Source organism: Cavia porcellus, unplaced genomic scaffold (genome assembly GCF_034190915.1).
Source record: "Cavia porcellus strain 051 isolate PalLab524CR breed Dunkin Hartley unplaced genomic scaffold, mCavPor4.1 scaffold_2, whole genome shotgun sequence".
Lineage (NCBI taxonomy): Eukaryota > Metazoa > Chordata > Mammalia > Rodentia > Caviidae > Cavia > Cavia porcellus.
This window is the reverse complement of record NW_026947485.1, coordinates 105,871,258-105,884,365: the sequence shown is the minus strand read 5'-3', so window position 1 is coordinate 105,884,365 and position 13,108 is coordinate 105,871,258. Positions and strand designations below refer to the sequence as shown.

The 13,108-nt window shown below is 46.1% G+C and overlaps 1 protein-coding gene and 1 non-coding gene across 2 annotated transcripts; both read left to right on the top strand.

Moving 5' to 3' along the window:
• The first annotated feature begins 2,363 nt into the window (after positions 1-2,363).
• On the top strand, positions 2,364-2,498 carry LOC111754550 (small nucleolar RNA SNORA70). The gene has a single exon (XR_002789225.1). It is a non-coding gene; the product is annotated as a small nucleolar RNA SNORA70 (small nucleolar RNA).
• Positions 2,499-2,539: 41 nt separating this feature from the next.
• LOC134472765 (large ribosomal subunit protein uL16-like) lies at positions 2,540-2,872 on the top strand. The gene has a single exon (XM_063235054.1). The coding sequence runs from the start codon at positions 2,555-2,557 to the stop codon at positions 2,855-2,857; it is 303 nt and encodes a 100-aa protein (XP_063091124.1). The 5' UTR covers positions 2,540-2,554; the 3' UTR covers positions 2,858-2,872.
• The last annotated feature ends 10,236 nt before the right edge of the window (positions 2,873-13,108 follow it).

The following is a 13,108-nucleotide window of genomic DNA, read 5'->3' as shown; positions in this document are numbered from 1 at the left end:
GACTTTATTGTTTGTGCTGAGAAGTCTGCTGTGATTCTGATAGGTTTTCCTTTATAGGTGATCTGTCTTTTCTCTCTGACAGCTTTTAATATTCTATTCTTATGTTGGATTTCTGGGATGGTGATTATTATATGTCTGGGTGTAGTTTTATTTTGGTTTATGACTATTTGGATTTCTGTATGCCTCACTGATCCTGATGTCGGTTTCTGATCTCATGTTTGGGAAATTTTCAGCTATTACTTCTCTAAATATCCTCTTGACATCCTTTATGTTGTCCCCTTCTTTTTTCACTAATCTCTAGGAATCTTATATTGTTTTTCTTTGCATCATCTTGCAACTGCAAGATGAATTATTTCCTGATTCCTTGTTATTTTTAAACGATCTTTCCTTTTCTGTTCACTAGCTGCAATCTTGTCTTCAAGGTCTGAAATTCTATCTTCACTTTCTTTGAGGTGGTTTTCATAGCTTTCAGTGGAATTTTTGATTTCCTGTATATCTCTGTGCATCTGCTTTATGTATTCTGTTTGTTTCTTATATTGCTTATCCAGGGATTCTATCTTCTTGTTTAGTTCCTCCAATTTTTTAACTGTGTCTTCTTTAGATATATTCAGCATCTCTTTCATTTCTTTTATCATTTCTTCTTTTACCTGGGAGATTATTTCTAGTTTGAATTCCTTTAAAGCTTCCCAGAGTTACTTGTTTATTTCAGTTGTTATTATGTCCGATATTTTAGGTGTATGGCATATATTTTTTTCTATGTACATCGCTCCTAAGATTTCTTTGGATGGGCTGGAAGTTTGAGATTGTAATTTGGTCTTTCATTTTGTCGTTTTCATATATTTCTCTGTTTCAAGTGTTATTCTAAGGCTTTCCCAGGGTCTGTTGGAAATCCTCTTCTATGCCCTCAGCTCCTGGGACTCTGGTACCCAGTTCCCCTGGTTGATATAGGGTCACTGGGGATGGAGCAGGCTGGCTCAAGCCCAGCCTCTGGAACCAGTGGCGCTTGCCTGCTTGCTTAGAACTCCACAGTCCGACAAGCACAGCCAGGAGCAGGGAGGCCGATGCCGGCATCCCGGACCCACCGCACTGCTCCACTGCTGGTAGCAGTTTTTTAACGACCATAGTCACTCCTTCTGTCCAGGCTGCCCTGCTGGGGATGGGGAGCTATGAGTGAGCACAAGATGCCCTGTTACCCTGAAGAGAGAAGAACTGCTGTGCGAGTGACAGAAGAGCCAACAGAATCAAGGCCATGGAAATAGCTGCTTCAATTCCATGAGTTCAGGGAAGTCTGTGTGGGAGCATCTCACTCCCAAGCCACCTCCGACCTCCCTTCTCAAGGTTTCCAACCACAAATGTTCTGGAGGCCACTTATGTTGCTATTTCATTTCATATTCTCCCCCTTTGGGAATGTCTGCAAGCTGTCTTGATTAGGTTCCGTTGGGGAGGTGCCTGGTATTCTTCATAAACTCCACCCTTGCCTGTGCACTGTGCGCAGTTTGGGGTGAGGCGTGGGAAACTGTCCCCCATGCCTGTGCACTGTGGGCAGTTTGGGGTGAGGTATGGGAAGCTGACCCCCAATGCTGGGTATAGTCTTGATACATGTTAACACTCTCTCCTGCCTGTCTGTGAAGTTTGACACACATAGGCAGAGCATGACGGGTCCAGCCTGGGTCAGTTGCCTTCTACACCTTTATAAGAGCACATTTGCTTCTACACAGGCTCAGGTAGCTCAAAAACCCTGTTCCAGCACCAGCAGCCAAGTTGGTTGAAGGTCCAGGCACCAACTGCCCGAGTGGACATCTACAATACTGCACAGGTCTCTCCCTTACAGTCTGCCTCCATGACAGTGCCATCGATGCAAGTGGACTCCTCTGTGTCTATCAGGGGTCCAGCCCCATTATCCTGGTGTTGGACACATGTGAGGACATCTGCAAATGCTCTAGGAAGACTGAGCAGCATGTGGAAACCAACAGGTGCCAGGCTGGGGCACAGGGCAGGGAAGGGTTAGCTTGCTTACGAACTATTACTTTAAAGGTTCGGGCCTGGGCTGGACCCCCTCCCCTGTCAGGCCTAGATAGTGGGAAAGGAGCCAACTCACAGAGTGGAAAGAGGTTTTTAGACCACGAACATTTCACAAATGCCTGGGGCTGGCCTGCTGCCATTTTTTTTGCCTCAATTTAGGAAGTAGTTCTCACTTATTAAAACCACATTGAAAAAGGGAAATGTCCACTTAAGACCGAGCACTGCACCCTGACCATGAATAAAAACCACAGGAAGGAAGTGAAGTAGTGTTTTGAATGAGTTTCTCAGATTTGCCAGAACAGATGACCACAAACAAGCAAGCTTGAAAACCTCAGAAACCACTGCAGTCAATTAAGCGGACTGGGCCCCTTTGCTGGTGGGTGCCCAGGGTGTAGTGGCTGCAGACACCAACTTCCTTGGTAGTGTATGCAGCCTGTTGCTTGTATGGGCTGCCCCAAGAGACTTTCAAGACACTGCTTCTGATGCTCATAATCTAACCACCTGCTTCCCCCAATCCAGGCTCCAGACTGCCATGCAAGGTGCCTTTGGGAAGCCCCAGGGCACAGTGGCAAGGGTCATCATTGGACAGGTCATCATGTCTATCCGCACCAAGCTGCAGAACAAGGAGCATGTAATTGAGGCTCTGCACAGAGCCAAGTTCAAGTTTCCTGGGCTCCAGAAGATCCATATCTCCAAGAAGTGGGGCTTCACAAAGTTCAATGCAGATGAATTTGAAGACATGGTGGTCAAGAAGCACCTCATTCCTGATGGCTGTGGGGTAAAATACATCCCAAATCATGGTCCCCTGGACAAGTGGGGGGCCTTGCACTCCTGAAGGTTTCCACTGCCCTGCCCCCCCCAAAGTAAGTTCATAAATAAATCTTATCTCTGCCCGAAAGGAAGAAAGAAAGAAAGAAAGAAAGAAAGAAAGAAAGAAAGAAAGAAAGAAAGAAAGAAAGAAAGAAAACCTCAGAAACCAATTCTTTCACAAGGTGCCCCTCCAGAAACTCCACAAGAGATGCCATCCCACGTCTTCCATCTTCTGATGGCTGCTGATGTTTCCTGATGTTTCAGGGTTCCATCTCTCTGGTCCCTGCCTCTGTAGTCGTGTGATTATTCTAGCTCAAATATACCTCTCCTTTTTCTGGTAAAGACATTTTTCATTCAACATAGGGCTGCAGGGATGACCCAAAATGATCTCATCTCAGATCTCGCAGTTAAATCTGTTAAGGGCCTTTTTCCAAGAAAGGCTACACTCCCAGGTTTGGGGATAAGACAGGGACACATCTATTCAACTCATAACACTCCTCTGTCCTGGGGACCCACTTTCTAGATGCAGGAGGATAGATGGATGAAGCCACTGGGGTGTGTGATAAGCAGTGAAACTGGAGCCAGAGATGCATGAGAGGATGATGGATTTGTGCCAACATCCCGTCCCCATCAGAGGAAATGGGGAGGGGCTGCAGGCCCCTCCCTGAAGATCCCAACCCATGTGGGCAATTGCCTGGACTGATCAGCCCCCTGTATTCTGAGGGTGAAGCTGCAGGGAATGAGTAAAGACAAAGTCGATATTCAAAGGACAAGGGGACCAAGAAGAACTCACCTTTAACAAGCACGGCCATTTCCAAAGTTGATCTGTTTTTATTAGAAAGTGAGAAGCACAGGGGAAAGGGTGGTGTACTTTTGCAGAACAGCAATTGCAGTAAGTTGTGGAACAAAGGGATGGAGAGCAAGTTCTTTTCCATATCAATATGTCTGCATTCTTCAGAGCATCCTCAGCAGTGTTACCTTAGATTAGGAATGCTGTAGTTCAGAGCCTTCTTGCATAGCCAGGAAGCACGGGCCTTCCGCATACTTCTCTCTGTTCCTAAAGCAGAGATCACGGACCCCAGTCAAAGAGCCCAGTTCTCGGCATAGTAAAATATGATATTTATACCCTCTGGTCCCCAATAAGCAGTGGAGTCCAGGAGACAGTGGCAAGGTCACATGCAAGGTCATACCTGTGTGACTCACAGCAACTGAGATCAAGAAAGGAGCTCTATTCTGTATGGTGCTTCATTTTTCCTATATCTTGTTGCAAATGTGTTTCCTTTAAGGTTAATATCACGCTATAGTTAACAGGAGCACTGCAAATTAATTAAAATTTATGCTTCATAGGAAATATCAGCTTGATCATGCTCTTGGGGAACAGCTGATATTTCAGGGAAGACTGGGGTGGGTGCTGCCATCCGTGCTCTACATGCAGTTCCATACTGGCTATAGGCAGATGGAGAGGATTCAAGTCCATACCTGCCAAGGCTTGGCAAGGCCCTGTGTTACAGGCAGCTGAGTTAGTTAGAAATATTACAGGCAGTCAGACAGGGCTGGGGCCTCAAAGGAGCCAGTGCAGAAGTTCAGATACCTTGTGACCTCTGAGGAGACAGGTATCTCCTGCTGTGGGCCAGATCTCAAGACAAAAGGAAAAGCAAATACAACCACACCCTAAGGATTGATAGTCTAAATTGTGGAAGTCTGAGGAAGTCAAGAGTCACTGTCCTAACCCCCATAGGTAGAGTCACTGCTGTTAAGCATGCCTGCTTACTACTTGACTTGCTCCCCCATTTGCTCCTGATTTAATCAATTTTACCTTCATCTTATTGCTTGACCACAGGTCTATCTTGCCTTATGCTCACTTTGTGGTTTCCCATTTTTCCCCACCTTGGACCCATCTCACTTCATGATGTTACTCTATAAAAGTCCCTAGGAAAGACAGAGTCCCTGGCAACCCACTTGGGACCCCTTCTGTCCTTCAGACAGAAGCTTTCTTTCAATAAATATATTCTGCTCTTAACTTCCATTGTTCCTAAAATTCATTCTTCGATTTTAGAGAACACAAACTTGTACCAGACATATGGAGGCTGGGAGTTTCATTCTCCTGTATCACCTGGTCAGGCAGATGTGCATAGCTGGAACATCACTGTATTCCGGGAAGGAAGAGTCTGGCATCTTCTGTACCCATGTGCCAGGTAATTTACCCCAATTTTATTTAAAGACTTAGGAAGGTCCATTGTCATTGTGGAGCTCCTGACCAGGCTGCCTGTGGGCGGAGCCAGGGAACCTGCTTGACCCCTTGCTTCTGCTTCCCAGAACCAATCAGAGCATCTGGCACCCAGCAAGTGCCCCAAGCCCAATGCCCAAATGATAAAACGCACACTCCCCCAACATGCCTATGAGAACTTCAATGAGAGGGCAGAGCATTGGACGTCCTAATTAACCACCACTTGTCACAGGGCAATCACTTCATCTCCAAGGAAAGAAAAGACTTCTGAGAAGATATTTAAAACTGCCTTCTAATTTTCCCCGTAACGACTTTGGTAGAGACAGTTCCACCATAGAAGGGATTTAATCTACATGTTAATTTAAAAGCCTTGGGAAGAATCTCAAGGAAATAATCAATTCTGGGTGACAGTGAGGACTCAACCCAAGGCTCCAGACAGATTCTTCAGGCCACGCTGCTCCTGTGATGAGCATTTGCAGTGCTCACTTGTCAGGCTGCTTCCTGGCTCCTCGCTTCCTTTGAGCATGGCTGAGCACATCTTCACGAGGCCTGAGTTTCAGCACCTGCCCCTGTGTCTGTGGTGGGATACATCCCCCTTCATTGCTGTGACCACTCAGGAGACAGGCTCATTGTGCCTGAAAGGCCAGAAAGGCTGCGCATTCCCTGAATGGTCCAGCAGTTTTGGCATAATTGACGTGGTCACATATTTACTGTCTACTGGAATTTAATTTGGAACTGAATACTTGAGTTGTTTTCTTAGGAAAAGACAATATTTCCTCACTGAAGTTACTTCAGTTTTTCTACATCCTTTTGCCAATTTTGGAGTGGAAAGCACAGATTGAATTCCATAATGTAACTGTCTTTTATACTGAATGTCATTTAAAATGTTACGTACAGGCAGACATGAAAAGCTTTCTAAAAGGTTTTCTCAAAAGATGCTGAAATGCATTTACTTGAGACAATCAATTAAAAATTCATTAGCTTTCATTTGAAACACTTGTACATTAAAGATCCTGTTGATTGGGTGATAGATTCTCCATCCTCATCTAAATATGTTTTAAATATTAATATAGTGAAAACAATATTCTGTATACCCCAAAATGATGTCCATTTCCCTAAACATTTGCAGACTAAATGATTTTTAAAACAGTCTTTGTGGAGATGCCATGGTTGGCTGAATTAACATGTTCATTTCAGTACACATTGATTGGCAGCCACAGGCAACCCATGAGCATCTGACAGCTGTTTACGGTCTGTGAATCTATTTTACAAACATTATCATCTCATTCGAGCTAAAAAACACCCCTGGGAAGGTGGCTGGGCTGGCATTACCACCATTCCCCACCAAGGAAGAAAAGAGAGGCATAGCTCTGTCTGTGTTTTCCCTGGCAGCATCAGGTTTCTTTGGATTCACCTTTGCTGAATGGCGCTTTCTTGGTCATTCATTTCCGTTGTTCTGTGTGGTTTCTTCAGGCAGCTGAGCATATCTCAGTCTTTATTTTTGGTCCCATTAGGAGCTCCCCTGTGCTGCGTTTCTTTCTTATCCCACCCCATCAACTCTTCCCATTTCTACTGAACTATTGTTTTGCATCCTAGAGAGGCCTATGGAGAGGGGTCCCGAATGTTTCTCACGCAGTTTCTTTCCACAGGTTGCTTCCAGAGCCTTGCTTGCTGCTGAGGGCTCAGGCTGTCTGCAATGTTCTGTCTCCAGAGTGGCCACTTCTTCCAGGCTGGCACAGGCCCGAAAGGCCATTTAGCTGGGTGCTTTCATGGCCCGATGGCCTCTCCCGACTAGCAGATTTCCCTGCACAGTCCTGAGGATAATATGGATTTCTAAGGGGTTCCTCTTCTACCATGGCCTGTCCAGAACTCCAGAGCCCACATTTTGATTGAAGGGGTAGTGTCCAGGCCATTTGAATATTGTAGCTGGGTGTGAACTTGGCAGCTCAGTGGCCCTGGGATCTGGATCCTAACCTGTCACATTAGACATGAGTATGTTATGATTGCTGGTCACTGCTGGCAGCCTGCTGGGCCTAACAAGGACCATTTTGCCTATGTCTTATAGTTCTCACTGAGATTCAGATGGAAGGGTAGATGTGGATTTGTACAACATGTACCTGTTCTTATCTGCAAGACACAAGGAGTGAATATCTTCACTCAGTATTTCCTCCAAAATGTCCCACCAACCATAGCAGTCAAGGACCTAAATGTGGGATTATTTGGCATTTGTTGGATTCGGGACACTGAGGCCACAGAACAGAAGCACTGGGCTTGTAGGGGAATGTCTTGTGGGTGAAGGATATGAGATTTTTGAATGCCATCATTGCTGGAAGTAGTCTTCCCCAACTGTGTGCTTGGATGAAAGACAAGGCTCCTAGATGCTGCCACTAATAAATCAGCAGAAGTGGTGTGTGTGTGTGTGTACACATGTGCACAGGCATGTGCTTTCCTTCAAGCCTTGGCTGCAACATTGCTTCACATGAGCTGGGCAGAGCTCTGTGGGCACTGGCCATTGCCTCCCCAACTTGCTGGATGCCAACCTACTTCCCGCAGGGTGTCCTTGATGCTCCTGCACTGCTGTGGTTTGGAGCAGGCCCTGGGTTCTGGCTGCAGCCTTCAGCCACAGCACAGAGGTAAGGTCAGCGCAGGAACTGAACAGAGCCATGACTGGGTGCCTGGGGCCTGCCAGTGTCCCAGAAGGTATAGAAAGTGGTTGCTCACCTGGGGGAGGATGGGGCAGTACAACTCTTAGTTGGCTGTGCAACCAAGGAGCAGTGACCAAGGCAGTCTGATCTGCACAGCCCACTAGTGTTTATGTTTGGCCTGTAGAGAAGTGCGCATCCATTTCTTCCCCTATCTGTGAGGCCCTGGCCATGCTCCGGCCCACTGGTCCCAGAGTGCCTGCTCCTTTTCACTCCCTCTCCTTCAGCAGGAGTGGCTGTGAGGCTAGAGCTGGCTCCTCTTCCTTCCTGAACTTTCCATGAGGAGGGTGCAGAAGGGAGCAGGGTAATTCCAAGGCTCATCTCACAAAGGGCCCTCCTTGTCTGGTTATAGAGACCCCAGGTCCTCACCCCTCATAATAGTGGTCCCAGCCCCTCCTTTGCTGCAGGATGCCATGACCTTGGACCAGAGTGGGCTATTTTAACAGAGGTGTCCCCTGTTCGAGACTCTGGCACAAGTGAGCCATACTTGTCTTTTATCTTGTGCTGGTACCAAGTGCTGCTCCTGGTCTGCATCTAGCTCCTGCCATCTTAGTAGTTTTCCCATTTGGTTGTTTCATCTCTCCTTACTTACATACCTGAGCAGACCCCAGGTTCTGGGATTGGAGTCTGCCCATGCCTCACAAAGGCATATATAGTGATTTGGTTTCCCAAATCAGTTAGTATGACAGCTCGTCCCGCAGGCCTCCAAAGCAAGTTGATCCATTGATTAAATCAGCATTTGTGTGAGTCTCCACTTGGTAGGCAAAGTGGGTATTGGTACTAGTTGTCTGCATGAGGTTTCTCCTACAGAGCAGCACCCAATGAACAGAGAGTAGGACAGCCTTTCTCAGGCAGACACCTTTTCTCAAGTTCTGGATTAAGGAGGGACCATCCCTAGCCTCACACTGATATAAGAGAAATATCACTTCCAACCTAGCAGATGTCAGATGTGCCAAGTTCATGTCCCCTGAAATCAAAGAATGAATTCTAAAGGACTAAGGTTAAGAGTAAGAAAGGTCTACTGAGAAATAGCTCCCAAGAGACTGTAGGGATTCCAAAAGTAAGTTGCCACCAAGGCCCTTTATGGGGGATAATTTATACAGCAAAGTCACAATGTGGGTAAAACTACAGTTAACCTATATGCATAAATATACAGTTGCTTAGCTAATATCCATCCAGTAGGGAGATGAGCCAGGTAGCAAGGGTACCTGGAAAGAACAAAAGCATTTTTGGCATTTTTGGGAAGGGATGGATCTGGATACTCTAGACATTCACCTAGGCAACTGGGTCCAGATGTTCTGGTCACCCACCTGGGTGACTGATGTCTTTCTGTACTTTGTTGGACCAGGTGATACCAAACACAGTACAGTATCAAGGTATTATCTACCCCTCAGGGGGGCATGTAGGCCTGGTCACTACATCTTTATCTTGAGGTCTGTCTTTCAACAAATGCGCCTCTAGCCATACTTGTGGTGTGTTCTCATTTTCTGCACTGACTTTCTCAATGGCTGGTCCCTGTCTGGCTGCCTATTAATTTCTATCTAACTCAGCAGCCTTTAGTAACACCAGAGATAGGAAGTGGACAAATAGGACAGAGAAGGATTGAGTTTGCTCTTACAGCAAAGCAGGGACAATGTGGCCCACAGAGGTGAGGATGAATAGTGTTTCCAGGTAGGCACAGCCTTGCAGGCCAGCAAGGAGCTAGATCTGACCCCGGTGCACTGGGTGAATGACTGATCAGGTGACTCACCAGATGGAGTCATGAATGGGCCAAGTTCTTTATTGCAGGTGCAGATACTGTACCATTAGTTGGAACACTTCCTCTCTACCCCCCACTGGCAATGGAGCTGGAGAGGAAAGAGGAGATGAGGTGCCTGAGAAAGGGCAAATGTACTATAGTTGTGGCCAAGGTCTCAGGTCTCTTTATCACAGGAGGTGGGAGAGTCACTAGGGGGCTTGGCTGCCTGGTCCACTGGGTCCAGCCTAGCAGGGCACAGGGAGGAGGTGGGGAACTGCCTTCCTCTGTCCTAACTCCCAGCTGTTGTGTCTTAGCTGGCAATGCATGCCTTCTGGAGGAACTAACTCATGGCAGAGGAAGCCTTCTGAAGTCTTCTACAGCTGTCAAGGCAAACCCTTCAGTGCCAGTGAGCATAAGCTTGGGAGAAAAATTGCCCTAGTTCCCACAGTTCACTGTCTTCAGTGGAAGACAATGTGCTGATGGGCAGTTGGAGAAAATTAATGGAAAATTAGAACAAATAAAAAGGCAGCAAATATGTGGTCTGTGTTCTTAGTGAAGGAAAACTGGGCTTCAGAGCATGGCACCTGTTAACAAGAAGATCCAAGGCACAGCCATTGTCCCCACATACTCAGTTTTGAGGTAGGTCAGAGACAGAGTGCAGCACCAGGCATCTGGCTTGCTAACACAGCCTGTTCTTTCATCCAAGTGTCAATTATAAATGCCACCTGGATCTCCAGATGATCAGGCACAGTGGTGTGCTCTCCTCACAGCAGTCCCACAAAGCAACTTTCTTTGGCCTACTTGTGATGAGATCAGATCTCAAAATTCCCTGTGGAGCACGACCGGCCTGCAGATAGACCTCATAGTCAGCCTCTGCGGCCACGTCCTGGGTCAGCCCTGAGTGTGGTTGGAGATATTTTCTGCAGTTTTGCATGCACTATCTTCAATGTCAGAACTGGTGGGCTTTTGATACATGCTTCAAAATAAAATTGAGTGGTCACTGTGCAGTACAATCCACACCATGAGTGTGTCTTCCTTATTTGATCATCTTGCAGTGATAGGCACCCCTAGCTTTTACTGAAGTACAGGAAATTTTAACAAACCTTGTGTCGTTACAGAATGAGAAAGACATTTGCTGGCATCTGTTGCCAGTGCTGCTGGAGCCACTGTTCTCAGCACCAGCTTAGACCTTGTACTTTCAAAGTTTTATTTTTAACTGAAACGCCCAACCTTAGTGTTTGGGAGCCAGGACCAGGAAGCAATGTTCATCCAGAGGAAGACATTTATGTGTTTAAAAGAGAAAAGACATTTTAGAGCCTGGTTTTCAGTGGCTTCTCAGGCATGCTTCTGAGCCTGCCTACTGCTGAGTGCACTTCTGGTAGTACAGGGACTGTCTACTCAAAGCCCTTTGACACTTTGGTGGCTCAGGTGTAGAACAATAGAGTCAGGCCAAAGTGGGCTTCTGGTTTGTGGGCTGGCCCCATGTTAGGGCTAAACAGTTCAAATGATGCCACATGGAGAATTGGATGTCTCAGCCTGGGGTGGCTCTGAGGCCCTGAGGTCCACGTCCCTGTGGATGTTTCCAATGTTACTGAAAACTACCAGCTCACGATCCAGACTGCATCTCCTTATGGATAGCCCAGCCTCCCACCTTCCCATCTTCCTGGGTTCAGGTGAAAAACAGCGGGGCGTTCACTAAGCATTTTCCTTGTGCATTGCTAGATTACAACTTCTCTGTGCTGGTAACAAAGGGTAGCTGAAGTCTGGTCCTGTCTAACAGCCCTGTGTACCAGACATGAACAGGTTTAATATCCTTGATTTCTACAATGTGAGGTCCAACAGCACCTTTTGCCACCTGGGGAGGTGGCCCAGGCTTTGTGGCACTCTGGACTCATCTGGGTTCAACTTCATTAAAAAGTCTACATAGCAGGAGAAAATGGCCATCTGGTCTTAGTTTCATATGGAATTTCTAATATTGTATTTAGGATGTTTGATTATTCATTAAGGCCCTGAGCCTCTGGAACCCCAGAGCTGAGTGGGCAGCTCATGTGATGCCTGATGTGTCACTTCACTGTCCAAAGGCATGGAGTGTGTGTGACGGTTTTGTCTAGGACTAGAGGAAGCCTGGGCTTTGTCCTTGTCCACTAATAGTGTCCTCAGTCACCCTTTGGGACAAGAAAGGCAGGAATAAGAAAGTTCATCTTTCAGCTCCTTGTTCAGGAACATAATTTTTCTGCACCGCTGATAACATACCTGTACCATCCCATGGGCCTGCTTTTCAAAGTCAGTTATTTTCAGTAGACTCAGGAAAGGTAGTTTGTATCTCAATATCCCGCCAAAGTCTCATTCACTCACAGGCAGGGTTTTAGAAAGTGATTAGGTGATTGGCGTGCTATGGTTGGTGTGTTCAAGGAAGGGTCACTATCTCCTTCCCCAGTTCCTTCCTTCATTTTCTGCTTCTTGGCCACCATAAAGTGAGACATTTTTGTCTGCCCATGCCCTTCCACCATGATGCTGACTATGCAAGGACTGAAACTTCTAACACAGCAGCCAAAAATAAACCTTTCCTCCTTTAACTCTCAGGGTCAGGTATTTTGTCTCCATGACAACGAAAGTAACTGAGACAGATTTTGGTACCAGCAAAGTGTGGTCTTTGCTGTGACTGTATTTGCCTATTTTGGAAATACTTTTAGAAGTGTTTGTAGGAGGAGTTTGGGAAACTTTTGAGATGCTGGCTGGAGAAGTAGCCCTAGAATGCTGTTGTTACAGGCGGCTGAGTTAGTTAGAAATATTAAAGGCAGTCAGACAGGGCTTGGCCCTCAAAAGAGCCAGTGAAGAAGACCGGATACCTTGCAGCCCTAGAGCAGACAACTACCTCCTGCTGTGAGCCAAATCTCAAGACTAAAGGCAAAACAAATGCAACCACACAGGGATTGATATTCTACATAGGAATGGATCACCTTGAGGAAGCCAGCGTTCACTATCCCAAATCCATACAGAAAGAGTCACTGCTCTTTAAGCATGCCCACTTTCTATGTGACTTGCTTCTTGATTTGTCACTGATTTAATCAGTTTTACCTGAGCAATTAATCTTATTGGTTGACCACAGGTCTGTTCCACCTTATGCTCACCTTGCAAGTTCCCGTTTTCCCCATCTTTATAAAAGTCTCTAGAAAAGACAGGTTTTGGCAACCCGCTCAAGACCCTTCTGTCTCTGAGACAGAAGTTCTTTCTCTCAATAAATATATTCTGCTCTTAACTTCCATTGTTCCTAAAATTCATTCTTCAATTTTAGAGAGCACGAACTCATGATGGACATGTAATAGGTTGTGAGTTTCATTCTCCTATATCACTATAAGCCAAATTATTGGGAGATTCTTGTTGGAGCTCAGAAGACTAGAATGCTATTTAAAAATCACGGGGAAACATTCAGGATCAGGAGATTTCAATTGGGAACAAGGACTCCAGCCAGTAACAGTTGTATGCTGGGCCATGTATATGATGCTCTGGAAGAAAATTTGCTATATTTTTCTCATATTCTGAGACTTGGTGGAAGAATAAGATTAAAGGTAACAGAATAATGATTTCGATACAGAAAATTTCATGACA

Coding starts and splice junctions, on each gene's coding strand:
- LOC134472765 (XM_063235054.1), top strand. CDS start 2,555: ATGCAAGGTGCCTTTGGGAAGCCCCAGGGCACAGTGGCAAGGGTCATC.